This window comes from Polistes dominula, unplaced genomic scaffold (assembly GCF_049000335.1).
Source record: "Polistes dominula isolate Pdom_NZ unplaced genomic scaffold, Pdom_raw_medaka contig_12, whole genome shotgun sequence".
Taxonomy (NCBI): domain Eukaryota; kingdom Metazoa; phylum Arthropoda; class Insecta; order Hymenoptera; family Vespidae; genus Polistes; species Polistes dominula.
In genome coordinates this window covers 3,951,924-3,979,895 of record NW_028301116.1, presented here as the reverse complement: position 1 = coordinate 3,979,895, position 27,972 = coordinate 3,951,924, and the positions used below count along the sequence as shown (strand labels likewise).

The 27,972-nt window shown below is 28.2% G+C and overlaps 7 protein-coding genes across 11 annotated transcripts; 5 read left to right on the top strand and 2 right to left on the bottom strand.

Moving 5' to 3' along the window:
* Nucleotides 1-5: 5 nt before the first annotated feature.
* LOC107066751 (uncharacterized) lies at nucleotides 6-4,901 on the top strand. Its single transcript, XM_015321688.2, is given in 8 exon segments — nucleotides 6-147; nucleotides 576-669; nucleotides 780-1,253; nucleotides 1,255-1,310; nucleotides 1,313-2,138; nucleotides 2,246-2,354; nucleotides 2,467-2,572; nucleotides 2,670-4,901. Coding segments are annotated over 8 exon segments (1,827 nt in total). The 5' UTR covers nucleotides 6-41; the 3' UTR covers nucleotides 2,726-4,901.
* On the bottom strand, nucleotides 2,832-14,451 carry IA-2 (tyrosine phosphatase IA-2). The gene is made up of 16 exons (XM_015321715.2): nucleotides 14,220-14,451; nucleotides 12,943-13,096; nucleotides 10,268-10,321; nucleotides 10,123-10,183; nucleotides 9,889-10,020; nucleotides 9,693-9,783; nucleotides 8,756-9,563; nucleotides 8,494-8,696; nucleotides 8,279-8,434; nucleotides 8,071-8,197; nucleotides 7,895-7,962; nucleotides 7,436-7,819; nucleotides 7,076-7,291; nucleotides 5,992-6,362; nucleotides 5,848-5,901; nucleotides 2,832-5,734 (listed from the first exon to the last, which is right to left on the bottom strand). Exons 2-16 carry the CDS (start codon nucleotides 13,028-13,030, stop codon nucleotides 5,455-5,457), a joined length of 3,093 nt encoding a protein of 1,030 aa, XP_015177201.1. The 5' UTR covers nucleotides 13,031-13,096; nucleotides 14,220-14,451; the 3' UTR covers nucleotides 2,832-5,454.
* Nucleotides 14,452-14,542: 91 nt separating this feature from the next.
* On the top strand, nucleotides 14,543-18,755 carry Vps45 (vacuolar protein sorting 45). Of its 2 annotated transcripts, XM_089176901.1 has the most exons (9): nucleotides 14,543-15,130; nucleotides 15,843-16,136; nucleotides 16,368-16,566; nucleotides 16,641-16,790; nucleotides 16,900-17,279; nucleotides 17,360-17,632; nucleotides 17,717-17,881; nucleotides 17,992-18,221; nucleotides 18,302-18,755. In XM_089176901.1, exons 2-9 carry the CDS (start codon nucleotides 16,044-16,046, stop codon nucleotides 18,498-18,500), a joined length of 1,689 nt encoding a protein of 562 aa, XP_089033027.1. In that variant the 5' UTR covers nucleotides 14,543-15,130; nucleotides 15,843-16,043; the 3' UTR covers nucleotides 18,501-18,755. The 2 variants fall into 2 exon arrangements, with proteins under 2 accessions (XP_089033027.1, XP_015177212.1); XM_015321726.2 differs by lacking the exon at nucleotides 14,543-15,130 and having other exon boundaries at nucleotides 15,225-16,136.
* Nucleotides 18,137-20,976, bottom strand: LOC107065653 (metaxin-1). 2 transcript variants are annotated; one of them, XM_089176903.1, is made up of 6 exons: nucleotides 20,606-20,976; nucleotides 20,104-20,351; nucleotides 19,829-19,994; nucleotides 18,884-19,270; nucleotides 18,715-18,799; nucleotides 18,137-18,462 (listed from the first exon to the last, which is right to left on the bottom strand). In XM_089176903.1, exons 1-5 carry the CDS (start codon nucleotides 20,615-20,617, stop codon nucleotides 18,728-18,730), a joined length of 885 nt encoding a protein of 294 aa, XP_089033029.1. In that variant the 5' UTR covers nucleotides 20,618-20,976; the 3' UTR covers nucleotides 18,137-18,462; nucleotides 18,715-18,727. The 2 variants fall into 2 exon arrangements, with proteins under 2 accessions (XP_089033029.1, XP_015175035.2); XM_015319549.2 differs by having other exon boundaries at nucleotides 20,559-20,974.
* Nucleotides 20,977-21,330: 354 nt separating this feature from the next.
* On the top strand, nucleotides 21,331-23,163 carry LOC107068724 (zinc finger HIT domain-containing protein 2). 2 transcript variants are annotated; one of them, XM_015325433.2, is made up of 5 exons: nucleotides 21,331-21,553; nucleotides 21,663-21,945; nucleotides 22,004-22,276; nucleotides 22,365-22,906; nucleotides 23,001-23,163. In XM_015325433.2, exons 1-4 carry the CDS (start codon nucleotides 21,498-21,500, stop codon nucleotides 22,893-22,895), a joined length of 1,143 nt encoding a protein of 380 aa, XP_015180919.1. In that variant the 5' UTR covers nucleotides 21,331-21,497; the 3' UTR covers nucleotides 22,896-22,906; nucleotides 23,001-23,163. The 2 variants fall into 2 exon arrangements, with proteins under 2 accessions (XP_015180919.1, XP_089033028.1); XM_089176902.1 differs by lacking the exon at nucleotides 23,001-23,163 and having other exon boundaries at nucleotides 22,365-22,971.
* On the top strand, nucleotides 23,089-23,891 carry LOC107068734 (uncharacterized). Its single transcript, XM_015325444.2, is given in 4 exon segments — nucleotides 23,089-23,223; nucleotides 23,307-23,446; nucleotides 23,507-23,671; nucleotides 23,673-23,891. Coding segments are annotated over 4 exon segments (600 nt in total). The 3' UTR covers nucleotides 23,833-23,891.
* Nucleotides 23,892-24,810: 919 nt separating this feature from the next.
* Nucleotides 24,811-27,811, top strand: LOC107067356 (uncharacterized). Of its 2 annotated transcripts, none has more exons than XM_015322813.2 (6): nucleotides 24,811-24,949; nucleotides 25,031-25,107; nucleotides 25,193-25,274; nucleotides 25,364-25,574; nucleotides 25,654-27,041; nucleotides 27,135-27,811. In XM_015322813.2, the coding sequence occupies exons 1-6, from the start codon at nucleotides 24,890-24,892 to the stop codon at nucleotides 27,342-27,344; spliced, it is 2,028 nt and encodes a 675-aa protein (XP_015178299.1). In that variant the 5' UTR covers nucleotides 24,811-24,889; the 3' UTR covers nucleotides 27,345-27,811. The 2 variants fall into 2 exon arrangements, with proteins under 2 accessions (XP_015178299.1, XP_015178281.1); XM_015322795.2 differs by having other exon boundaries at nucleotides 25,193-25,283.
* The last annotated feature ends 161 nt before the right edge of the window (nucleotides 27,812-27,972 follow it).

Below are 27,972 nucleotides of genomic sequence, written 5' to 3'. Positions count from 1 at the left end.
TAATAATACCTAACCTCGAAAAAAAATAACTGTTAACCACGATGTCAAACGTTCTACGGCTTACTTATTCCGTAGAAAATGAAAAAGCTGAAACTGACACCAAGTCCTTTGCACTAATCTTACAAAAAGCATATGAGCAGTATCGAAGTAAGTAAATATATAAGTATATATATTTTACTATAATTTAAAAGATTTATTTGTATCAATTTTTTCTTATTTATATAAGGACTCTTTAATTTAATATATTAATTAAATGTATTTTAAATGTTATTTAACTTTTTCATAAATCTATGTTAACAAGTATTTCATATTTTTATTATATATTAATTGATAATGTAATTATTATATTTATATTCGTACAATAATATCTGTTATTTGATATTGTAATTCATGATATATTTAGACTAAGGTTAATCATTGATTTTTAATATTTTTAATTATAGTTATCATATAATTACATATTTATTAAATATGTGTATTGTGTATATGTGTAAATGATCATGTATATTTTGCTTATTAATATTTCGTTATTAAAATATATGAAAATATCTCACATTGCATTATTGTTTTTGTAGAATTGTGGAATAAATATCTGGATTTAGTTAAGAAATGCGAAGTTGATAGTTCTGTACATAATGAAATTCAAGAAACGTGGAAGGAAAAAAATGTGTAAGTATATGCATTTTCTTTATTTATATTATACGTAATTATTTTAATTTTCACACATACATACACACAAATTAAAAATACATAATGATGTTTTATGGTATTTATTTCAGTTTCAAACCTATAAACCCGTTTGCTGAGGATAATGAATTTTTAAATAATTCCGCAGATCAAGAAAATCAATTATCCATAAATAAAGAAATCGAAGATAGAAAAGAAAGTCAAAGCTTTATCGATAACATCTCAGAATCTTCCTTATTTGACTTGATGATGGATGTCAATGATACTATTTGTCAATTTCAACCTAAAATAACGAATGCCATTTTACCTGAAAGCCCAATATTTATGCGAAAGGATGAAAGATCTAATAATTTAGAAAATGAAATTTCTAAGAATAGTAATGATAAAAGTATTTTAGATAAAATGGAGACTAGTAATAAATCAGATTGTAACAATCAAAATACTAGTAAAAATACCTTTTGTATTGCGACACCTGAAGAAAATTTAGATGATACATCGCTTGATAATCTTTCGCCTTTCATCATTCAGAGCACACCTGTAATTAATAATAAAGTTAATAAGAAGAACAAAAAAATTATTTGAGAAAGCTCGTCAACCACAATCGAATGATAATGAAGTTAGTCCTAAAAAAAGCAAACTAAGAAGAGTAAAATACCATTACAAGCGTTAGACAATATTGCTAATCCATTGAGTACTTATTTAATTCATAGTAATGGTGATCAAATAAATAATAAGATTGGCAATAACAAATCTAAACTTTATAAATCTTGTTCAACACCAAATAAAAATTTAAAACAATCGAAACTTTCATTTTATAATACTAAACAGAATGTTAATAATGCTACTGTACCGTTTATTAATGAAAACATACCAGTAACAAGATTTAAAAAATCTTTATATAATCATGAACCTTCCTTAGAAGATACCATAAAAGAAAATCAAACTACGATGGATGAAAAAATTAATGGTATATGTTTGGACGATGCTAATGATCAAAATGAGACAATATTTGAGGATGTAATAGCAAATAGCCCGGATTACCAAAAAGTACAATTACAAAATAAGAATCAATTGAAGCTCAAACGAAAATCTAAAATGACTAATACAATAACAGCCTCTGCTTCGTCCACTAATAATTCTAAGCAAATGCAAAATAATGTATGCCCAACCAAAAAACGAAATATTGCTATTAATGATAATAGCATTTTATCTCCTGAAATGGTTAACGATAATGCAAAGAAAAAATGTCAGATATTTTCCAAAGATATTGAATCGGAAAAAAAACTTGTAGATAAGAATAATTCTGAGAGAATTGCATGTATAAAACAGAAGGAATCTAATGAATTAAATGAATTTCAGTGTAGACTTGAAAATGAAACATATTTTGAAGAAAAAACTCCCGAAAAAAAGACTACGCATGTAAATAAAGTGATAAATAAAAATTCACTTAGGTATAACGCAAACTATATTATTAAATCTACTTCCTTTCTCTCAAATAAGTTTGTGAAATATTATTCATTTACTTTGTATAATACTTTAAGTATTTATTCATTTGTAGACTTGGAAATACTGGAATAAATTCTGTTAAATGTAACAATAAGAGTAAATCAGCTAACAAAGATATCGAAATGAAAAATAAAAAATGGAGTTGTTCGGAATGTGAAGAGGTAATATAAAAATTAATATAAAATTAAATAGATTTTGTGTCACGTAAAATTACACGTAAATATAAAATTATCCAATTTCAGTATTTTGTTGAAACACATAATTTTATTACAGTATTATAAAAGTGAAGCAGGTATTACCGATACGCAAATACAAAGGCGGAAAAATCAATGTTCGCGTCACAAAAATGTATATTATGCCAGAAATGCAACGCCACCAGGTAAAAATATAATCTATATGAATATTTTCAATCTTTACAAATATACTGATGTAAAATGCATCAAAATATTATTACGTATTAAGTATTATTTTTACAGGTTTTTGGGATCCTTTCTTGCCTGAAACTGCCTCAGATAGTATTTATCAAAAATAATTAAAAGAATTTAAAAATTAAATAATATATACATAAATTTTGTAGATAGAGTTAATATATGAAGATGCTATTATTACATAAATATTTATTAGAAATTGTAAATAAGTTATGTGGTTTTTTTCAAATATTTATTTGTTCTTTTGAATAAAATACAGTTATATTGGAATATTATCTTCGTGTCTGTATTTCGAGCCAAAAATTTGATCGCATAAAAATGAAGTGCATAAAGCACAATCAAAAAAGGGAGCATTTTATTTGTGTGTGTACTTAATTATTTGAAAATGTTTTCTCCCTTTTATATAGAATGTATCATATTTCAGAATATTTATTCTTTTGTCAAATTAAAATAAGTTCCAAAATTTTCTGGATATATATAATATGTATGTGTATATATGTGTGTGATTGTATAGTTAAAAATATAATTAATTATTCGATTATTAATTATTGATATGTATAATGATGAAAAATATGTTCTGCTACTTTATTGAGTATTTACAAAATAATTTAGCAAATAAAACGACAAGAAAAATATGATTAAGATTTTATAAAAATATGAACGTCATTTAAATTTGAATAATTACTAACAATGAGATCAAAACTGATAATTAATAATAAAAAGATATATTTTACATATTTCAATTGGACGTATTCTTGGTTTTAATATATTCACGAATATTAAACATTTATATGTTTATATATTGATACAATATCAACATCATTGCGAGTTTTGCATATAATTCATAATTTAAAATTGTATATATTAAATAATTATTTAAAAAAAAAAAAATGACAAAAATATATTGAATAAAAATAAAAAAATTTCGAATATTTATATAAATACAAAACAAAATAAAATTATGTTAACAAATTTTATTCTTTTAATATTTACTCTTTTTATATCAAATTTGTAATAAAATGATATTTAATGCAACTAAAGTTACTAGTTCTTTTCGATTTTCAATAAGATAAAATATTTGATAGAAAAATTGCAGCGAAAGGTTTCAATCTCATTGGCATAATAAAAATATTTTTCTTTTTTTCTTTAGACAAGTATAGATGATGCTTTGTTTTTAGAGTGTTATAATGTTGGTAATATTAACATATACATTATACAATCTATGCCATTTCTACCACATCAACAGAGTTTATTATCATATCTTTTAATGATAATGTTACTCAACAACAAATAGGATGTACACAATTGTACGATCCAATCATTTTTTTTTATAAATTAATACATGTATGTGTACGTGTGTGTGTGTGCGTGAATACAAGTAATTACAACAAAAAATAGCATTTTACCAAATAATTGTATTAATTAGCAACGAAAGTTTGAAATTTTTCTTAAATATTTTCTTAGAATATTTCGCATAACTTTTAATATACGATGTATACAAGCTTTTAGCACCTTTTTATAGTTGCCATAAAATATGTATTATCAGATATGAGATTTAGATTTAGTTTTCGTTTGAAATATTACGATATTAGATTTCTTAATATCAGTCGATAGAAAACATAGAAAAATACAAGTTAATTATAACAAAAAAATATAAAATAACATCTTAAAATATTAATAATGAAATTTGATATTTTCATTTTGATTGAGACAATCTCGATAGATTAGAATTAAATAAGAAAAAATCCAAATTTTTGTTCTAATCTTGATATTCATCCTATGTGATATACGACGCGCGATCATTTATAAATATTTTTATATCAGGGCACAAAAATACTTGATACATAAGCATCTCTTAAATACCATTTAATAACATATTATAATGTCTTTGTTCTATATGCGTTTCTATGGGTGAAACGTATGCCTGCTATTCGTAAGGATTTTCTTTTCTCTATAGGCCGTATCTCTCTGACTGATGTATCTAAATATATATAGGGTGTCTTCTAACAGTGGAAAAATGGTATAAGTAAGCAAAGGGTGAAAATGTAGAATACAATTTTTTCTCAAAAACAAAGTCTTGTTTGAACAAATTTGATTTTACATTTTCAAATTAGTTTTTCATGTAGAATTACCATCTGCTCGCTTATGTCACCAGTTATAGGACACTCTGTATATATTTAATATATATATATTATATAACACGTAATTATTTATTTGTTTCAAAAATAAATATCCTTTGTAAATAAAAAAGAAAAAAGTAACGAAAAAGAAGAATCAGAAGCGCATATTGAGGTAGAAATATTTACTATATAGTTTGTTTGTTAGTATTTGTTACTTTATAGGACGAAATAGATTTTGTGTGTGTAAAGTATATCAGTTTATTGCATTAATGCAATTAGATTAATATACTGGAACGCTCGATAATATTTAATCGTAAGAAGCATTGCTTTGAGAGTTATTTAACACTCTAATGGTTCGTTATTGTGTAATCCATTTGTTTTTAAATTGCTTAGTTGATTTTTTTCATTTTTTTTGTTCTTTTTTTTTGTTTTTTTTTTCATATATATGTATATTTATATATAGCCCAATTCTAAAACCAATTAGAGAATCATCGTAAATAGTGTATACAATGTTAAAAATATTATTGATCAAAAGGCAAAGTGATAGAAACTTATAGAAGAAACTAGCAGTTATTTCAATAGAATATATCAATATGATTATACATTTACTATTAAATATTTGGCCATTCTTCAAGGTACATTGGACTTAATTACGTAGTACTTTCCCTATGATCGCCAGTCCGGATTTTTCCACGAAGGTTGTTGTTAATAGGTTACAGCCACTGATTAGTTTTCGTAGGTGATGAAGAAACATTTTCCTTAGTTGGTACGTTTTCGTTTGAAGGAATGGATAAAGCCTTTAGGATTGCGTGTACTTCTTCCGCGACAGCCATTAATACAAATTCAAATTGTTGTTTAGTAGCAACCATATTCGGCCTTTGATCTCTAATATGTTCTAATGTTGCAGCAATATCTATTTCCTTAGTTCCCTTCGCTATGCGATTTAGGACCATGTCAATCAAACAGTAGGTACCAGTACGACCAGCACCATCGCTAACAAATTAATTATACGATTATACTGACGTATATTTTTGTAATATATTTTTAAAATTATTAACAATCTTACTATTATACTATACTCACAACTATTACTATAGTACACTTACCTGCAATGAACAACAATGGGGCAGGATCGACCTCTATAGGATTTATTAACTTTCCTATAATTCAAATTATAATTTAATGAATAATTTAATTAATTTAATATGTTTTTCTCACAGTGATAGAAAAAAGATTTTTGAAGAACATACCTGCGAAATTCCAGTAATGCCTTGGTTGAGTGAGGTACACTATTCTCTGGCCAAGAAAGGAAATGGAATTGTGTGACAGTACGTGTTTCACCAGTTAGCAAATTTTTCAAATAAAACGATCTGACCAAATAATCGTCACACCATGGATGTTCCGAAACCAAATGTACTTCATAAATATGATATCGTTCGGATCCTTCAGTTTGATCTGGCCAATAACGATGACACATAGCCCGACCATCTTCGGTAAGTCGTGTTAATGCTACAATGACAACGCTACCCTGTTCCCATACTAATTGCCAAAGATCTGCTGCTGTTTCTGGTAAGGGTCCTTGCGTTGCAATGTAAGCTGGATTTCGTGGATCATGATCCGTCTAAAAAGTAGAAATCGGTTAATGGTAGACAGATATTTTTTTAACTTTATTATATTCTTAACATTAATATTCTTTCATTTTAAGCAAGTCACACGAAAGCATTTTTTACAGTGCATATAATAAGGAATAAATTTTAATAGATTGTTTACTGCTGTTTATAAACTATTATTAATTTTACAAAATACTAATCGTACAAATAAAAGTGTACTTTTCTAATTTCTAAAATATATTTTGTATATAATTTTTGATAATTTTTTCTTTTTCTAAATAATTTCTACTTACCTTATATTTTTGTTGGCACTTGTAGCTCTATCGTGACTGTGCATATTTGATATGTGTGTGTATTTGCAAAAAGCCTATGTATTAATAGCAAACGAACTATCGTTTTATGAATGAGTGTAAACAATTTAGTATTTTAATATTCATGCTACTCAATATCTATAAAATTTTGTATTCAAACTATATTAATGATATCGTTTATTTTATTGCTCATTCAGCATAACTTATTGTTAGCGAATTTTCTAACAAGATTTTCCATGCTAATCGTGTGACTTACCGGTTTCTTTGTATTCATGTGCGGCATCCGATAAGAACAAAGAAAAGACACGAATGTCGTGCACGTTTAATCAAATATGTTCGTAAGAATATAATGAGAAAAGACGGTCTATAAACATTAAAAAATATTTATTTTCATGCGATTCAAATATACTTACAATCGTTGATGCATTTATGTAGTTAGAGTTATTAGCGTTTGTGAGTTCGTTTAATACAATTCTAGAATGATCGTATGGAAGTGAAGCATTGGGACGATTATATTTCGAATTAGTATCATTTTCTGTAACATCGGTCGCGGATGTTCCATAAGAGCACAATGCAGCCCATTCCTGATCTAAACGATCTTTATTTTTCAGATGATCTTCCATATAACTCTGCAATTACGAATATCAATAATTAAATCATTATTTTTTCAAACTATTCATATAATATTTATTTTGTTTTTCATTTCTTAGTGAAACAACTTTTGGGACATATTGTATATGTAATATATTTTAAAAAATTATTTGTATATTTACTAGAACCATATTTCCTGTTGATATATCCATGTTCGAAAAAGCAGGTTCGTCGAAAGTCCAAGAAGATGTGCTGGAACGATCACATATAAAATTATTCGTTTCATTTTCACGAGATGATGAGGGGCGCCATGGTTCTTGTTTTTCTGGTGTTTGTTTAGCCTGCATTCTTACTCTACAAAGATCTTGATAATCTTTAGAAGCCTCAGGATCAGGTGTTGCCAATCCTGCGAGTTTTTCTCGTGATTTTGCATGACGTCGTACTATTACCAATGTTACTACTGCTGCTGTTATTGCAGCTGCTATTCCAGCAGCTACTATAGCTCCAAATAACGTCGAACTTATTTCTACATCGTTTGGTACTTCCAAAGTTGCAGGTAATTTTGCCTTAAATTAAATGAAATTATTTACAAAAATTTGAACAAAATTTGTTTGGTTTATAATGTAAGAAAAATATGAAACCTTATCTCCAATGCCTGCACGAATCACATCTACTCCTAGAGTATCTCGTAAATTGTTTCGTATATGATCTATAAAAAAAAAGAAATAAGAAATAAAAGTAAATTAGTAAATTAAATAAACTTATTACCTGTCTTTTTTTATACATATACGTATATTTATTTATAACAAATGCTTACCGATGTTATTTACAACGTCAGTAGAGTTAAAGTTCATGTTATTTTTTGTAACTTTGAATGTTACTTCTGCACGTCCAACTCTAATGTCTTTCAAAGTTCCAGGATTTAAATTCAATAATCTACCAACCTGTAAACAATTAAAGTTTTGTACATAATTTATTTAAATTATAGATTAAATTAATATTAATAATATGCGATTTTTAAGTACCTCGTTAACAACACGCTCGCCCTCAGACCAAGTGTGAAATTCTTGTTGAAATTCAATGTAAACATGATCAGTGTCAACATTTTTATAAGACCTTTCGTAAGATTTACCGCTACTTTTTAATTCCTTTTTTACCGGTAATGAAATTGGAACATCGCTCTAAAAACAGGATAGTAATCTTATATTACGTTAAACATGTTTATAGATCGTAAACTTACATTATTATCTTCTTGCTCTGTGGTAGTTTGAATAATAGAATCTTTTTGAGTTATAGGAGTTTGCATTTTAAATATATGATTATTCGTTGAAAACAGTGGGCCTGGTTTTTTAACATCCAATCTTTCTCGTCGTTTAAAACCTGACAATTCGCGTCTGAGTAAAATTGCATCCAAATCGTCAAGATAAATTCTAAATGGTGTATCTAGGAAAATGAATTTCAATGACAATTTCTATTCGTATAGATTTCTTTTTTTAATTTACCATCAACATCCGAAGGACCAGTCGATGGGTTCAAAGATTGGACCATTCCTCCTTCAGTGAACAATGCATCTTCTCTAGGCAAATCAAAATCATCGTTTCTTTGCAAATCCATTTCCATATCGGCAAGATTTTTATTTTGGTAATCGAAATTTGGATAAATGTTAACATGTCGTTTGGTATTATCCCTCCACAATGGTTCCTCATTTAAAAATTCAATGGAAGACGTTGTCGGGTGCTTATATTTTCTCGAAAAAGTTTTTTCATAATCCTCTTCAGGAACAGTTTCAAAATTGTCATTGTACGATTCATCGAATTTAAATCTATCGTTGTTCAAAAAATCCAAATTGTTTGTAGACTTTATTGTAGTATCTTGAAAATGTCTATTAGAGTTAAGTTTCCTAATTAGATTATCATCGTCCAATGCATCCTTAAATAAATTCAAATCTTCTTTATCGTAGCGTGTTTTAGAGTTCACGGAATAGGGTTCCGATTGATAAAGTTGTCCTTTGATTTCGTCCAAACTCAAAGATTTTTTACGTAACTTTTTTTTATAAATATAATCGTCGTTAATTGTAGAATATTTGTTGTAAGGATCCGAGGAATACGTTAATTTATATAATTGATGCATCGGTTTCAATTCAGGATCATTTTTCGTACTGTATGGTAGATCAGGAAATTCTTTATCATCCATTAATAATCTTGTTGACTCATCACGAGTACCAGGTGGATAATAAATTTCATTAGCAAATTCTCCGTAAGAATTACCATCGTTTGGCGTAAATTTTACTATTGCGAAGGGTACTGTTTCCTGTAATAAACATTAATTAATATATATTATTATAAATAAATGAACTGAAATATTATTTTTTATAACACGGTAAACTGTAAAAATGGTTTTAATAATCTTGTACTATTATATAATTGATCAATTACTTACTTTATCCTTTTCATCAATGATATCTTCATCTTTCAAACGGTATCTACTGTTTTCTATGAAATATTGACAATTTTGAAGATCTTTATCCAATCTAATAATAACAATAATAAATATTAACAGACATTTAATCTTATTTCATCTAAAAGATTAAAATGAAATTGAGTAATAAATTATGAAATAAATGATAATATCATACCGATGTCGAAGATTATATAAAGAAGTTCGTAATATGCATTGGGTATATGGATGAGACCATTTGTATCCTTCAGTTTCTAATCTTTGCAATTGTAATTGTAATATGTTCAATTTTTCACTGTCTAAATTATACCTAATTTACAATGTAAATTAAAAACGTAAGAGATTTCATTTTTATTTCGATCAAATTTCTTTTTTCATAATATCAATTTTAAAATTTATTGAAAAAACTTACTGATAGAGATCTTCTTCATCGAAATTAGAATACAAAGGTATACACTTTCCAAATGCTAAATCTATAAAATAATTTAAGATAAAAGATAATAATCTAAGAAAAATAACAATTATATTATCAAATACAAAATTATTGAAAAACTCACCGTCGTAACATACTTCAGTTTGGGAATCGCAAAGATTAATATTAAATCTACATCCTACGAATAAAAATAATGAATAGAAATAATAATAATAATGATTAAAAAAAGATATTTTGTTTATCTCGTCATAAAAGTTAGAACAAAATAGTTCTAAAGTCAAATCTTATGAATGAAACATCAGCCATTTGTCGTATCTCAATTCGGTTATTAAATAACAGGCAACAAGTGGCTGTTAACAGATTTCTCAAGTGAACCGTATTTTGTCAAAAAGGAAACTCGAAAAATAACAAAAATATTCCAAAGTAAAAAGAATTTAAAAAATACAAAAAATTAGAAACTTTAGTAAACACAATTTAAATCTTTTCCCACGTACATTATCGCTAAGCTGTTTATTGTTTTAATATCAAACGTAATGATAAGAATATCAAAGAGTAATGATATTTATGAAAATGTAGGTAGAAAATTAAAAAGAAAAACCATATAATAGAAAGAATTTTTAATGTAATTTTAATATTTCGAGTAAAATGAAAATATAAATAGGAGGGAATGCAGATAGGAAAATATGGAAAACAAAGAAAAAAAGAAAGAAAGAGAAAAAGAATTAATGGGAGTGGGAAATGGCCTCGAACTAAAAAGACAGTGGAAATTGAAGGCGTTGGCTGTGTTAGTTGTTGGGCTGTGCTGTGGATGTACGGCTCAATAACCGTTTTACTAAAATTGCGTGGGCGAAAATCGAACTCGAACTCTGTTTTCCTCTTCGATATTTGCATCATCTATTTTAACATTGCCATTCAAAAGATTTTACGAATTTTCAAGCTTCAACTACTACGATATCAATCTGCTACTACTTATAACTTGTACGTCAAACAAAAACATTGTTAACGTTTATGGCATGCATTATTAAGTAGCATGGGTAGCACGTATTGTTGCATTTAAACAAAAGCTCTAGGCCCTGGGCTATTATTCACTATTTTCCGATATCGATATCGATATCGATCACGGTTGAAGTTTCTTTCGACTGATCGTTTGTTCATTCATTCAATCATTCATTCGTTCGTTTATTCATTCATTTATTTATTCATTTATTTCGTTAGTCGAACATATAAGTTATTGTAAATTGTTGAGAATCATTTCAAAATTTATTAAATACATTTAATGAATTAAAAAAATATGATTATTTGATTCGGTTTAAAAAAAAAAAAAAATCTTTTCTTTTCAATACGAACATTATTTTTTATGGTTTCATCAATTTTCCAATAAATTTTTATAAGGTTTCTTATGACATATATATCATAATTTAATTTTTATATTACAATAAAATGTAAGCATGCTTCATAATCAAAACCTTGGAAGTTTATTGCATCACATATCTGATTAATTGCATGCAACAATAGAGAGTCATTTGAAAAATATAATTAATTCTTTGAAATTAATGTTTTTTTTTTGTAAATAAAAATTAATGTTTTGTCTATATGGGAAATAATTTGAACATATAGATAGAATTAATTGTATATTAATTATTATTGGTTATTCGTATCATTAAACGATAAAGTAAATAACAAAAAATAATGAGTGCGTGATAAATATGCATATAAATATATGACAGAAAGATATATATATATATATATGTTTACGTGCGATGGAAAGTTTGAAAAGTCAGAATAAAAAGGTCAAGGTGGATGAACATGAGTTGCAGGAGAGGTAATAATGGTAAAAGAAAACTTCATCTTATTGAGTGGATGGTAGTTACGTTTATGAGGTGGTTTTAAGTTTTTATGACAGTTCTTTCAAACTGTCCGATATGAAAACGACCGTAAGAAAAGAATAAAAAAGAAAACAAATGTGTGGTTTTTTCTTTTAAAACTCTTTTGTTAGTTATTCTCTCTATTCGGTGAAATGAACCTAATCATGATGTAAATTTTTATAAAAATTCGTTGAAAATACACGTGGGTTGGAAGATGAAAATTTAATGAAACGTTAGGAAAAGAAGAGGAAAAGGGTTTTTTTTTTTGTGAAATGAGCTTGTTTCCTATGAAAAGTAAAAAGAAAAAAAGAGGGAAAACCGAACGCCCACGTAAAAGTAGTTAGTCTCACGTTTTATTAAATTCGTCGATCAATAATACAACTTATCATATATGTGACCTAAGAAACGAAATATAATGTTTCATATATTTCGTGCGGATCAATGAGCTTTCCAAAATTCATAACTTATTTATATTTAAGAAAAAATAAAAAACAAAAAACGCGAAATGCATCCAAATGTATAAATTGTTTCTTTATTTATAAAATAAATAATATTTTACAATATTCATTTTCAAACAAATCAAATAAATTTGTATCTTTTTTCAACTATACAATTTTAATATTTATTGCATATTACTTTTTATCTAAAAAATGGTTTCTCATTATATAAAACGATGAATGTAACTTATGAAAATAAAATCCTATAAGATTTATTTGCACTTTATATGCGATAATATAAATGACTTTTTAATTATCCGCAACATACATTCATAGTTAAGATAAACTCCTAATTGAAATAAATTTTCCTACGTGCTTGAAAGTTAAGATTAAAAATAAATGAAATTGTAAAAGTAATCACAGTGTCCCAATATAAATTAATTAATAATTTATCATAAGAATTAGATAATAAAGTAGTCGTAAATTAGAGTACTCACCGACATCACCATCAGCAAGTATACCATGGTGGAGGATATAGAGCAATAACAGCTCTAATCCTCGATGCCAGAAAGGTTTACAACCCATAAATATTCTTTCGAATATTATCAAGTCAATTTATTTAATTCTTAAGATTTAATCGCCCGTTGTTGTCTAGAGAGGTATAAAAATTTTTATTAATATTATTATATAAACATTTTGAAAAGGGAATTTATCAACATATTTTTTACACCAAGAAATATAATATAAATAAAAATTTTATTAATATATTATTAATATTTGAAATATGTAAAATATGTTTATTAAGGAGAGAGAAAGGGAGAGAGAGAGAGATAAAGGGAAGGGGAAAATCGCAACAGGTCGTTATCATTTTACATAAGAATATACATAAAATTAAATAAATATATTTAACATATGTATTTTTTTAATACAAATAAAATATAAAGAACAAAATTAATGTTCAAAATTAAAAAATAAAAAATTTGCGTGTCTGAATAAATAAGATATTTGAATTTAAATTGAAATTGCGATTACAATCTCTTGGTTTATTATTATTTGAAAAAGTAAACTTTAAAGAAAATTAACAGAATGTAAAAAATTTTTATGCAATACAATAATTTATATATTTATTTGGAAAGATCAAAATTTGTTTATCATTTTATAAAAATTAGTATTAATAAAAAAGACAGAAATTCTGTTTACACAATTCGATGCGAATGAAATTGATTCGAAAATTTGTCAATCAGAGTGAATTGACGCGTATCGCATAGGCGTGACAGCTGTTTTCTTTGTAAAGAGTAAACGAAGTTTACGGGGCAGCAATTTCAATGGTTTGTTGTTCTACGATAATTCCCATAACAACCTTTCCAACTATACAAATTTACTGTAAATTAACACGATGAAAAAGGAAGCCAATTAAAGAATCATGAAAAATTCCGTATTGCGCGTTAAGCACACGTAACGTGTAAAATTGAAAAAGAAATTAATCGGATAAACATTGACTTATTTTGTTTGTTTGTTTATGTATAGACTCTAAAATTTGATTTGATTTGACACGAATTTAAAAAGACAACCGGTGAAATTCTTATGACAATAAGAAAAACCATTTAAAGGGTCGGAAGCATCAGGTTGTCATCCCTCTCCTTCCCTCTACTACCATCACCACCACCTTCACCAGTTCCACCACCAACCCTTTCATCTTCTAACTGCGTGGTACATGCGATGGCACCACTCTTTCCGGTTCGTAAAAATTTAATTGGAAGATTATTGGACTCACCTGAAAATTTGACAGCGCACACGAAAGATTATTATCTATTAAAATTTTAATATCATCTTGAATTAAGTCGAATTTTGGTGTGCCTTCTTTACAATCACTTGGGCATCAAATAGAAGCTAAAGTTTTCTATCATAACCCTTTGTTAAATAGTATCTATCTAGTGCGATAGTTCTAATGCCACTGACTGAGTGAACAACTCTTGGTACGATAAACGAGGAGGGCATGCGTTGGATTTCAAATCGATTTCTACGTTGCTGGAACGAGGAGGGTAAGAGAAAATGAGAGAGAGGGAAAGAGAAACAGAAAGAGAAAAAGAGAAAGAGATAGAGAGGAGGACATTCCTGGATAGGAAGCATGTACATGAAAGTGAGATATACTGTTGATACAATAAAGAGAATCGTTTGATAATACTGTTCATCGAGTTACATCGTGTCATTTTCTATACCATTTATATATATAATACTTGGAACTATTTTAAAGTGTTCCTCTTGTCCGACTTATTTTACGTTTGTTTCACTGTAACATGATCGCTACCATCTATTTGTAATACGTTTATCTTTTCTTTGTTGAATTTATAATTTAGCATTGGATGGATTATACTATTATTGATATATATATTTTATTTTTTAAATTAATAATATCTTTTTATTTGAGCTTTCTAATTGTTGTCGTTTGTTTTTTCTATTATCTATCATTTACATTTCAAACGAGCTTCTTCTTTTATTTCATTCATTTTCTTATTTGTTTTTTATTCAAGGCCAATCATATTGTTACAATTAATAAATTTATTGAGTTCCTGTAAACTAAATATTTATGTTTAAAAACTACGCATTAAAAAAAAAACTACGCATTATAGTTTGATGAATGAAGTGGTGTAATCGATCGGACACTTGTTGCAGATTGTGTTTAGGGTAAAGGAAATGTTTACCTAACTATACCTTGTTTCATAATTATTTTTACAATTTATTGATTCATAAAAAAAATAAATTAATTATCATTAATTTATTGGAAAGTTAGGAGTCGTATTTCAATTTTTTGATCGTAGTTCGAACATGTTTAATAATTCCATACTTACACAATTATCTTACAGATAATAAACAAAAAAATATGTATAGAAATAATTTGATGTTTTTTAATTTAAAAAAAATGCTTGTATCAATTAATTAAAAGATATTTTAATTACCTTAATCAATTAGTGACACAAACATGTTATTAAAAATCATGCTATTTTTCTTTCAATACACAAGATCGATTGTGATTTGTCGAATTGTTAACCAATAATGTTGCGCCATGAGTAAGACATTTAAACGTCATGAAGTAACAGTAAATTTCATAAAAACATACTGCAATAATTATTTGTATATTGACATAAGTCTTTAAAAATCTGTTATTATTTGTGAAAGATCGAAAATTAATAGACGAAGTTTGTTATCTTTAATAAATATATAGTACACGTATTTTTGTTTAATTAATAATGTATTTTGAAATATTAAATTATTTTAATATAATTAATCTGCATTTTTAATAAGAACATTTTTTTCTAATTATATTATATAAAAATAGTATGATGTTGAATTATGTACGAATTAATTGGGAATGAATTTTCTAATGCAAAACACTTAGAAACTGACATCGCATTTGTTGATCAATGTCAAAATTTGGTGCTACGATCGAACCTAACCTAATTTCATGATACATGAAAGGTGTTCAAAAGGTGCTGGCTAAATTAAATAATAAAAGAAGAATAAATACAAATCATATGACGAATGATAAAAATATAGTATAACTTATTACGTATGAAATAGTAATTGAATATACATCAAAATGAGTGTGGTAACAGCTTTAAAGTTTTATATTACAAAAATGACAGATGAAACTGGACCGAGTATGAAGGTTCTTCTAATGGATAAGCAAACGGTAAATTAGTCATCCAATTTTATTAAACAAATATTATCAATTTTTATTTCAATTAGTTTATGATATACATAAATTTATATACATTTGTTCAATTAGAAATTATTTAGTAATCTTTTATTGATCTTAAAATATGTACAGATTTTTTGACAGCTGCTAGATATAATGTGTAAAAATTATATAAAATTTATTATTATTTCTTTAATCTTTACATTTAAATGTTTTTATTTACAGACAAGTATAGTTAGTTTATTATATAGCCAATCGGAGATGTTAATGAAAGAAGTTTATCTATTTGAAAGAATAGATTCCGGTTTACATACTGATAGTTTAAAGCATTTAAAGTGTATTGTTTTCATAAGACCAACTAAGGAAAATGTTCATTTACTTTGTAACGAACTAAAGTGCCCTAAATACGGTGTTTATTATATTTGTGAGTAACATAGCATTATATTTATATAATATGTTAAGTTTCAGTATTAATACAAATGTAATTTAAATGCATAGATTTTAGCAACATTATCGCAAAAGCTGATATTAAACTTCTGGCTGAGAGTGATGAACATGAAGTTGTCAGAGAAGTTCACGAATATTATGCTGATTATTTAGCGATTAGCCCACATTTATTTTCCCTTGGGATTCCTGCATGTTCTGAAGGTATTATAGTAATACAAGCAAGTATATCTCTTCAATATATTTTCTAATTAAAATAACAGTGAATATCAATTTAAAAATAAGATTAAAATGCGATTAATTTATTTTTAAGGTTTAGCATGGAATCTGGAACATTTGCAAAGAACTGTGCAAGGCATAACATCAGTTTTATTGTCCCTTAAGAAATGCCCATTTATACGTTACCAAAATAGTTCAGAAATGGCTAAAAAGTTAGCCGAGAAAATTCGTGAGGTATTAAGTAAGGAATCAAGTTCTTTTGAATTCAGACAGGAATCTAATCCTGTGTTACTCATTGTCGATAGAAGAGATGATCCAGTTACGCCATTATTAAATCAATGGACGTATCAAGCTATGGTCCATGAACTATTAACAATTAATAATAATCGTGTTAATTTATCTCATGTCAAAGGTATTTCTAAAGAACTCAAAGAAGTCGTTCTTAGCGCTGAACACGATGAATTTTATGCCAATGTAAGAAAATAATCTAAATAATTATTATTGAGGATTATCTATAACATTTATATTTATAAATATATTATTTTTTCGAACAGAACTTATACCTAAATTTTGGTGAAATTGGACAGACAATAAAAGAGTTGATGGATGTGTTTCAAGGAAAGGCAAAGAAGCAACAGAAAGTAGAAAGTATAGAGGATATGAAAAATTTTGTAGAAACATATCCGCTGTTTAAAAAAATGTCAGGAACTGTAGCTAAACACGTAACTGTCGTAGGAGAACTTTCTTCGCTTGTAGGAAAACATAACTTGTTGGAAGTATCAGAATTAGAACAAGAGCTCAGTTGTCAAAATGATCACTCAGCACAGGTATATTAATTTTATCTGTTATTATTGTATATTTGAATGCAAAATTGTCTATTTATAAAAATAATATTTCTTTTCTTTTCACAGCTCCAAAGAGTAAAAAAACTTATCAATGATGAGAGGGTAAGGGAAGTTGATGCTGTACGACTAGTCATGCTTTATGCGCTTCATTATGAGAATCATGCAAATAATCAGATTTCGATTTTATTAGACTTATTAAAGAAAAGAAATATTTCTGAAAAATATATTAAGGTAATAAATTATTAATATGTATATCTATGATAAATTAAGCACATATATTGCAAAATTCTTATTGTGCATAAGTTGGAAAGTTAATACAAAATTTTCTTTTTACTCAACAGCTTGTTCATAATGTATTAGAGTATAGTAGCATTAATAATAGGCAAAATAATCTATTCGATAAAGAGTCAGTTGTAAAAATCACGAAGAAACTATTTAAAGAATTAAATGGAGTGGATAATGTATATACGCAACATACACCGCTAATAAATGAAACTATTGAAGATTTAATAAAAGGAAAATTAAATATACAAACATATCCATTTTTGGGAAACATAGTTATGACTAAACGGTAGATACAAAGACTTTTCTATAACTATTTAATGTACCATTAATGATTTGTAAACATACCTTTATTCGTTTACTTCATAGGCCACAAGATATTATTGTGTTTATGATCGGTGGGACAACGTACGAAGAAAGTTTAAATATATATAATTTAAACAAACAAAATCCAGGTGTACAAATAATTTTAGGCGGTACCACGATCCATAATTTTGAAAGTTTCATAGAAGAAATGAAGTGCGCTACTTCTGGAATTTTTCCAAGACACAGATCAAGAAAAAATTAATGGTAAAGGAAGTAAATACTAAATTTCTAATTCCATACATAAAAGTCATGCATTTAAAATGCAAAATAATAATAATAATAATAATAATAATAATAATAATAGCTTATATTTCCAAAGAGATAAACTGCATATTACTGTCAAATATATATATATATATATATATATATATTTATGACACTGTTATCCAAAATTTTTATTGTTACTATTTGAATACCTGAAAATAAATCTTATTCATCTCCATCTTCATCTAATATATATTCTGCATCTTCGTTAATCATTTTTTTGTCCTTTATTGGCACCTAAAATATATATTATATTTTTCATTGGAAATAACCAGATTGACTTGTCAAAAATATAATGTTCAGAAATGTTTAATAATTTACCTCCAATTTTCCAGTTAACAAGGCATAACCGACCATAGCTACAAAAGCAAATATTCCAGCTAATACTTGATCGCGTCGTTTGTTAGGAAATTCCAAATACGAATCTTTTCTCATTTTATTTATATTATTTTCAGATTTAATTTTTTCATATTGAATATATTCATCTCTAAAATATTTCTGCGATATATGCGTTACAAAATTCACTAAATTCGTGCATGCTTTCAAATGATTTTGCAAAGAAGGGTTAACTAATGGTGTTTTCAGTAATGGCGCTAAATAAGAATACACGACTGCATCCAACATAGTATGGGATTGACCAAGGAAATATTTTGAATTTCCAAGTCTAGTTGATAACGACGTTAAACATTTTTGAGCTTCTGAATATACCTAAGAGAATAAAAATTTTCTATCTAATTATACAAATATTCGATTACTCGAACGAAATAAGATTACAATCTTTTTTCATATATTAATATATGAAATAACAAGTTTTATATTGTTATATTAATCTCTTTCAAATTCTAATGTTCCTCGATCGCTTTAGTTATTATTTTGCGGTGTATAAAATCAGAGGTGAGCACGTAGCTTACCAATAACTTTAGAAGTACCCTTATTCTTTCCCCAACCCTTTCTATTTTGCTTTATTTGAAGGGTTAACAAATGACTGTACCGTCAGTTTTGTTCATTCATCTTATCTTGCTCCAGTTAGACTATGTGTTTAACAGAGATAAAAAAAATATATCATAAAAATATATTAAATTAGAGCATATATACAAAGCCGATCATAAAATATATGTATAATCAAAATGGACTGATATTAAAAGAAAAGAATTTCAAGAATTATGTACAATTGTTAAGAGAGGGGAAATAGGCGCAGAATACATTTATCCCGTGCCCACCTCCGTGTTAAAGCATGTCATTATTTTGGTGCATACATTTAATTACCTTATTTCCTATCACAGTCATATTATCTTCCATAGGATACAACGTTTCTATCACAGCTTTAGCTTGATTTTCAAATTTACTCGGATAATAATAATTAAAAGGAAAAGGCACAGCTTTACAATACCAAGGTCTTATTAACTCGTTAAGGTTTGCTTGATCTAACCACCTATGAGTAACAGTAAATTACTAAAGTAAAGATTATTTATAAATTATAAATGTATATCCTAAAAGAAAAGAAAAAAAGAAAATTAATATTATAATAAAAAATTGTATACCATATAAATTGCATTGCAGGATAAAGTTTATCTTTAAGCATAGTGTCATAAGCTATAAATTCAGCATATTCTTTAGAACCGTTTTCAGAGTTTTCAAAATTTGTTTTTTTAAGATATAATATTATTTCGCTAACTTTATCCAAACAAGTATGTTTTGTCCTTAATACAGGTAATCGACCATTCGATGTTTTGAAAGGATTATTTGTCGCTTTTACTTGTAATGGAATCCCATTGAATCTTGCATAAGCCTAAATGCAGATAATGTAAGCAGAATAAAATGAATTATAAACAATTTTAAAATAGCACTAGTAACTTTAAGATTACATTAAACAAGCATAAATGTTATCTTAAGCAAAAATTATTAAAACGACATAAGTATGAAGTTGATATTAATTTCTATAATGTTTAAAATATTTCTACTATATAAAATACATGACACATGTATGTGTATATACCATAACTTGCAAACATTCTGTATCAATTGACGGTAAACCCCAATCACCTTTCCACACATCTAATTGCATTTTGTCACTCGTACTCATTTTTCGAAAATACTTTTAAATTACTCTTTTTTTTGGAGGTTATAAATAATCATTCACGTGGAGTTATCTATCGTTTGCAGATACTTGCACCGGCTTTACATCACAATTTTAAATGCAATAGTATTCTATCTTATCTTTCCTTATCATCAAAAAGATCATTACTTATTATTGAAATATTTTTTCTGTAATAAAATTATTAAACCAACGTTTTTGCGTTGTTCGATTTTTTAACAATTAGTTTTAAATAATAATACAAAATTAATCACAAATTGTTTTTCATAACTTTCATTCAAATTAATTAATTAAAGTACAGTGGCGCCCAGTAATGCCAGGACGTTAGATTTTTCCCACGCATGCGCACTATCTAATCCTCAGTAAAGTATATACTTCACTTAAATATGGGGTATCATTAGACCCCAGTGACAATTGAAATATGGTAAAAATTACAAGAAGAAGACATTTAAAAAAAAATAACATATTTACACTACAATTCAATATATTATATAACATTACGCGATTCACCTTCACTTTAACGAAAAACGCGGGAAACGATTGGGAAGGGCCTCTTACGCGTACCCACTGTTGCACATAGATACGTTCATGGATGCAATCGCCGTTGACCTGGGACGCGCAAGCGCATGCGCACGAAGGCTCCCACGTGGGAGAAATCTTACGTTGTGGCATTACTGGTGGCGCCTCCCTGTTTTGGTTATCTTTGAATGCATCAAATTATCTCCCACTTTCTGTCATATGAATATAAATAAGGATTGTTTTTCATATGTGATTACAAAATTATAATTGAGAGAAGTGATAAAGATTTTAAAAAACATCATTAAACAATCGTAGAATGTTATGAAAATGAACAGTAACATAGAAAGTGAAAATGACAACACAAAATATTGTACATTGTAAGTACATTTAAAAAAATTTATTTTAGTTTAATATAAATGAATGATAAATTTTTAACCTATTTATATTTGCATTTACATATTTAACAATAATTTTTTATAATTACAGATGCAATGAAAAAATCAAAATTTACACTTGTCCAAGATGTGGTATAGGTTATTGTAGTTTAAATTGTTATAAATCTGAAAGACATTTGGATTGTACAGAAAGTTTTTACAAAGAATGTGTCGAAGAAGAACTTAAATCTTTGCAAAATGATCCTGAAACTAAACTAAAAATGCTTGATATTTTTAAGAGATTGAACGAACAAGATATAGAAAATGATACGTTTGATAGTGAAGATAAAGAATTAGAATTTGATGATGAACTAGACTCAGATGATGAAACAGACGTAAGTTATTATTTATATGTCGATAGATGTATGAAATGTATATAAATATTTTTTTTAGTTACCTGATTTGGAAGAAAGATTAAAGAATATTAATTTAGATATACCGGATGAAATATGGGCAGTATTAAACGACGAAGAAAAACAACAATTTAAAGCTTTAGTCAAAAGCGGAGAAGCTTCTACATTATTACCACCATGGGTACCATGGTGGATAACTTCCAGAAAGCCGTTGATAGAAAGTTTGGACACAATAGAAGAAAATGAAACAAGTAATGAACATAAAGCAGAATATCCAGAAATAATAGATGTTCCACCATTTAACATACAGAAAGTAATATTATGATGCATATATAAATTATTTGACGTTGTTTCTTTTCATGATTTTATAATGTTAATTTTGTGTTTTTCAACACATTTAGGTGGTTTCATCAAAAATATTAAATTCTACCATCACTAACGTGATTTACGCTTATGCCTATGTAGCCCTTTATTACAACGGTGATTACTTAAGCCTTTCAGAAGAAGCTACTAATATCTTTCTTAGCATCTGCGACAGTATGAGAATAAACAAAACATTTGATAATGAGTTATCTGCGCTTCAATCTGTTAAAGAAAATATTATGAAAATAGAATATTTACCCAAAGACGAACAGACGTTAGTAAACTTTGTAGAAGCTACTATTTTTATAATTAAACATCCAGAAAAAGAACAAGATACTTCGCATACTTGTGCTGCTCTCTCCGAGCTTTGGCGATTGTTAACAAGTGCACGAGAGGAAATCAAAGTTAATAAACATAAGAAAGTAGAAAAGAATTTTTCGAAAAAATTAACTCAAGATAGTGTAATAAAAAGTTATAACTTATCAAGAAAAATGTTATTTGCATGCACGAAAAAATTAGAATTTTATGTATCATGGATCAAATCTTATGGCAAAGATGTATTTACATAAAATATATCAATGTTTGTAACAATTAAATAAATTTTATTACATATTTATCAGAAAAAATACATGTAATAATAATTAATGTCGTTTTGGTTTTTTACATACATGAAGAACTTAAGAACATAACCTAAAAACCGGCATTAACTATTACTACACATGAGGTAGCGTTCTAAAGGAAAACAAATGTTCATATTTAAGAATGTCAAACAAGAATATAAATGATGGTGAATCTTCAAGTTCAGAGGATGAAATAATTAAAAAGGCTTTAAAAGAAGCAGCAGATATTAGTTATTTAAAATCCAATTTATTCGACGCTCAAATTACAAAAGATTCTGTAATTACTAAAAATATCTAACCTATTTTACTATCACTAAGGTTATGCATTAGTTATATTTTAATAATATTCCTTTATTTTAGGAAACTAAAGAAAAGTTAAATAATACAAATGCAAAATCATTGAGACAAAATTTAGAAGAAAATGATGATTTTTTTAATTTTGGAGTGACAGTAACGTTTAAAGCTTTCATTGCCAAAAAATTAAATGCTTTGTTGGAAAGGTAAATAATAAAGATAAATGAAAGTGTTATACGCGAATATTTATTAATGTATTTTTTTAGAACGGTACAGTGGGACGAACGAACAAATTCACAAACCACTATTCAAGATAATAATGAAGATAAATTAAACAAGAACAATGGTATAAAACTTTTGAACTCTTCAACAATTCTGTTAACAGCTGAAGATGAAGTTGAGGAATTACATAATTATAAAAGAAGAAAAAAGTGTAGACAAAGTAATAGATAAATCAAAATTCCAGGAAGCAACTGTAAATCCAGAATGGATATTATCCAAAGTAGAAACTAAATTTTGGACAGAAAGACGTAAAGGAGCAGTTTTTAAATATAAAAAATCAAAAGATGGTACTTTAGTGGAACAGAATTAAATTAATTTAATTTTATTTAGTTCTTTTTTACATAAATATAACAGAAAAAACAAACATAAGTACCAAGACAGATATTTTTATTTTAAATTAACATGGAATTGAAAACTTTTATCCAATTAATTAATCATAGTCTTCAAAAATATATTTAAATATTCATATATTTAATTTCCATTAAATATTAAATATTTTTAATTTTATAAAATACAATTTTTAGAGTCTTTGAATTTCATTGGTTAGAAGGTAGCCATTTGTAAATAAAATCAATCCAATCACGTTTGATTTATCATATGTTCGATTAATCGAATTAATAATCGACTCGTGAAACAAAAGTTAACACACGAATTTACATTGCAATGTTAATAAAGAAATAAGCTAAAGTGCGTCAAAGTATTATAAAAGAAACGGATTTTCAATTAAAAATATATTTGTGGGTTAAGTTTTATGACAAGGTTCAGTCTTATAATCGATAATCTTTTTCTCTTTCTCTTTCTGATTTTTATAATCTTACCAACCTCAAACAGGGTGCTTTTCGTTAATCGTTTCGATCGCGTTCGAGTAAACTCGAGTGAACTCGACAAAACTCGATACAATTCGATATACATAAGAGTCATCGAAATGGAAAGCACCCATTGTATAATTGTGTAGGTAATAATCTCTTTTAAGAAATTCCAAATATATTATTGATAAAGAAGTCCAATCTAATGAAACGTAAGTGAAATGTTTAATAATGTTGGAATGAAAGAAATAAAAATAGGAAAAGTCTTTAGCGTCTTACCAATTGTGAAAGATTTTTTTCTTAAATCTTATTAGAATCATATAATATAGTAAAAAGTTATACACAGCACACACATGTGTACACATACACATACACACATGTATATATATATATACATACGAGAGAATCTTCACGATCATTATAATGATACCGAAAAATCATGTTAATAATAATATCTTCTATTAGTATTTAAATTTACTAAGGGAACTAAACGATACTACAAAGAGGTTGGAAAATTGTATATATTCACGACGATTCAAGGCTAAAACGTAATTTTGTAAAATGTCTGTGACCTTTGCTCAACGCGGCAGACCAACTCTAACGCCAGCACAGATACAAAAGGTAATTTAAAATGTTTTACTTTATTTTTACATTATATTTGTCTATCTTATTTAATAATATTTGCTATTATTTATTTTTTAGATGCTAGATGAAAACAGTCAACTAATACAGACTATTCAAGAGTATCAAAGCAAAGGCAAACCCCAAGAATGCATACAGTGCGTAAATCTTTTATTAAATCCTTGCATTTAAGTAGATTAAGAAAAAAATGAATTGAAAAATATTTAATTTATTTATTTGTAGGTATCAACAACTGTTGCATCGTAACCTTGTGTATCTGGCATCCATTGCAGATGCAAATCAAAATATACAAGCATTACTTCCGGTAATATATGTAATTATTATACTTTGTTATAATATCAATATAGTTACAAAAGAAGTATAATATTAAGAAGATATTTTGTTTATAATAAGCCGCCACAAGGAATTCCAAATGGACCACAGCATCCGATAATCAGTCCACAAGGGCTTCCAAGTGGTCCAGGAAATTCAACCGGTCCAGGAGCAGATATGCCTCCTAATACGCAACCAACATTACCAATGTCTAATTTTAATCAAGGACAGCCTATGACGCAGGGTGGTTATCGAGGACCTGTAATGCCTGGTCAAGGCCCTGCTATTAACAGTATGTTTTTAAATGTTCTTTATATTGTACTAAAATATTAAATAATCTAAAATTATTAATTGTACTGTTGCTTGTCTAGGACCTACTGCTGCACCCGGACCTCAACAATATAGAGGCGGTCCTCAATACTCTCAACAACCAACACAGCAAGCATATCCTGCTCAATATGCTAATCAAAATCCAGGGTCTAATTATCAAGGACCCCAAGGAGCTGCATATACGCCTGGTCAACCAAATCAATATGGGCCACCAAATGCGTCTCAGCCACAAGGATATAACACATCTTCGCAGCCAAATTATGGGCCTCCAACTACAGTAAATAGCTATGGCCCACAACCAGGTTATCCTCCTCCAGGATCAAGTCAGCCACCTGCTGGATATGGACCTCCCCCGCCAAATCAACAAGGCTATCCTCCCTCTAATACATCTCAACAAAACTTCCAATCTGGTGGTCAACAACAACAAACTGGACAATATGGAAATCCAAGTCCACAACCAAACTATCAACAAGCTCCATCACAACCTCCACCACAAAATGCATACGGAGCTGGCCAACCAGGAACTTATCCCCCACCTTCCTCTCAAGCTTATGCCAATAATGTACCTCCGCAAAACTATCCACCTCCTCCTACATCTAGCACAGCTCAACCCCCACAACCAGGCTCACAGCAAACTTCTGGACCTCAATCCAGTTACGGTAATCAATCAAGTCCTGGTCCTGGTCCAACACAATATGGTCCAGCTTCTACATCTCCTCCATTTAGTACTGCGGCAGCAAGTGCAGCTAATACATATGCTCAAAGTAGTCAACCAACTAGTACACCATCTGCTTCCACACAGACTTATTCACCAAGCAGTGGTCCACCACCTACATCTCAAGGTGGAAACTATGCCCCTGTTCCAACGCCTTCTGTTTATCCAGTTCATCAATCGCCTCATCCAAGCTCTCATCCATCACATCCATCTTCACATCAATCGCCAATTGCTAATACTTATGTTCAAAGTAGTCAACCAACTAGTACGCCATCTGCTTCCACACAAACTTATTCACCAAGCAGTGGTCCACCACCAACATCTCAAGGTGGGAATTATGCTCCTGTTGTACCTACATCTTCCGTCTATCCAGTTCATCAAAATCCTCATCCTAACTCTCATCCTAACCATCCACCTTCTCATCAATCACCTCATCAACCTCCCCATACTCCACACCAACCTCCCCATCAACCATCTCATCAACCACCGTCTCATCAACCTTCTCATCAACCTCCTCCACAGTCTCAACAACAATCTCAAAATCCTCCACAATCACAGCAGCAACAATCCCCAAGTCCTGCTTCAAGTGGATTCCAACCATCGTCCGGTCCACCCCAGGGCCCTGCACCACCACCGGGACCCCAGCCGCAACCAGGATATGGACCTGCGACAACACAAACATATGCCCCGCCAACTCCTGGGGGCCAACCACAGGTAATTACTATTTAACTAATAATTTATAATTTATATCGTATATTTTGGTTTGGTTTGTTTCATTATTATACTAAAATAAATAATAAATTATAGGTTTACACCCCGCATCCGCCACAGGGAGGTCAACATTATGGACATCCCCAATATCCTCCACAAAGTTATCCACCTCCACCAACAGGACAAGGTTATCCACAATACCCACCACGACCACCCGGTGGACACATGCCTCCTCCACCAGGACCACAAGGACCACCACCACCTAATCAGTATGGAGGATATGGCTATCAACCTCCTCCACAATAGAACAAACTATAGTTAAAAGAAAAGAAAAAACAAACATAAATGTTTTTCTCTCTATTTCTATCTCTGTCTCTGTCTCTTTTTCTATCTTTATCTTTATCTTTATCTTTATCTCTATATTTGAGAAATATTTCTTGTAAAATTTTATTTTTACCGCATTAATTAAGCATACAGAGTATTATCGTTGAATGAAGATATTACTCTTTAATTATTATTTTATATAATATTAAGAATTTCTTTTCTTCTTTATCTATTTTCTTTTTTAAATATTTTTTTATACGTTATAATTGTTTTAATGGAATTTAAAATTAGGATTTTTCTTATTTGTTTAATTTCGTGTTAGTAGATCTTTTGCATTATTGAATTATTTCTCCCTGGATTATCTTATGTAAAAGTAAGTTCAATTAACATGTATTTTAGATTTTGTACTCGTCATCACATTTAATTAAATATTTCAACTTATGAGTTAACGTCATGATATTATTTTGTTTTCAGAATGGAAATGATAATGTTTCTTTCAAGGATGCATGTATAGTTGACTAAAGCTTTTATTCTATTACCAAAAGAAAGGGTATACTTTTTAAAAGAATTTGCAAATAGAAACAACAAATGTATATTCCTCTCTCTCTCT

Coding starts and splice junctions, on each gene's coding strand:
- IA-2 (XM_015321715.2), bottom strand. CDS start 13,030: ATGGGTTGTAAACCTTTCTGGCATCGAGGATTAGAGCTGTTATTGCTC. Junction 10,322..12,942: donor ACTTGCTGATGGTGATGTCG/GTGAGTACTCTA, acceptor TTTTATTCGTAG/GATGTAGATTTAATATTAAT. Junction 5,735..5,847: donor CCCATTGTTGTTCATTGCAG/GTAAGTGTACTA, acceptor TTAATTTGTTAG/CGATGGTGCTGGTCGTACTG.
- Vps45 (XM_089176901.1), top strand. CDS start 16,044: ATGAGTGTGGTAACAGCTTTAAAGTTTTATATTACAAAAATGACAGAT. Junction 17,280..17,359: donor ACGATGAATTTTATGCCAAT/GTAAGAAAATAA, acceptor TTTTTCGAACAG/AACTTATACCTAAATTTTGG. Junction 17,633..17,716: donor AAAATGATCACTCAGCACAG/GTATATTAATTT, acceptor TTCTTTTCACAG/CTCCAAAGAGTAAAAAAACT.
- LOC107065653 (XM_015319549.2), bottom strand. CDS start 20,645: ATGAGTACGAGTGACAAAATGCAATTAGATGTGTGGAAAGGTGATTGG. Junction 19,995..20,103: donor CCTGCAATGCAATTTATATG/GTATACAATTTT, acceptor TGTTACTCATAG/GTGGTTAGATCAAGCAAACC. Junction 19,271..19,828: donor TGACTGTGATAGGAAATAAG/GTAATTAAATGT, acceptor TTATTCTCTTAG/GTATATTCAGAAGCTCAAAA.
- LOC107068724 (XM_015325433.2), top strand. CDS start 21,498: ATGAAAATGAACAGTAACATAGAAAGTGAAAATGACAACACAAAATAT. Junction 21,554..21,662: donor AACACAAAATATTGTACATT/GTAAGTACATTT, acceptor TTATAATTACAG/ATGCAATGAAAAAATCAAAA. Junction 21,946..22,003: donor ACTCAGATGATGAAACAGAC/GTAAGTTATTAT, acceptor TATTTTTTTTAG/TTACCTGATTTGGAAGAAAG.
- LOC107067356 (XM_015322795.2), top strand. CDS start 24,890: ATGTCTGTGACCTTTGCTCAACGCGGCAGACCAACTCTAACGCCAGCA. Junction 24,950..25,030: donor CGCCAGCACAGATACAAAAG/GTAATTTAAAAT, acceptor TTTATTTTTTAG/ATGCTAGATGAAAACAGTCA. Junction 25,284..25,363: donor CATTACTTCCGGTAATATAT/GTAATTATTATA, acceptor GTTTATAATAAG/CCGCCACAAGGAATTCCAAA.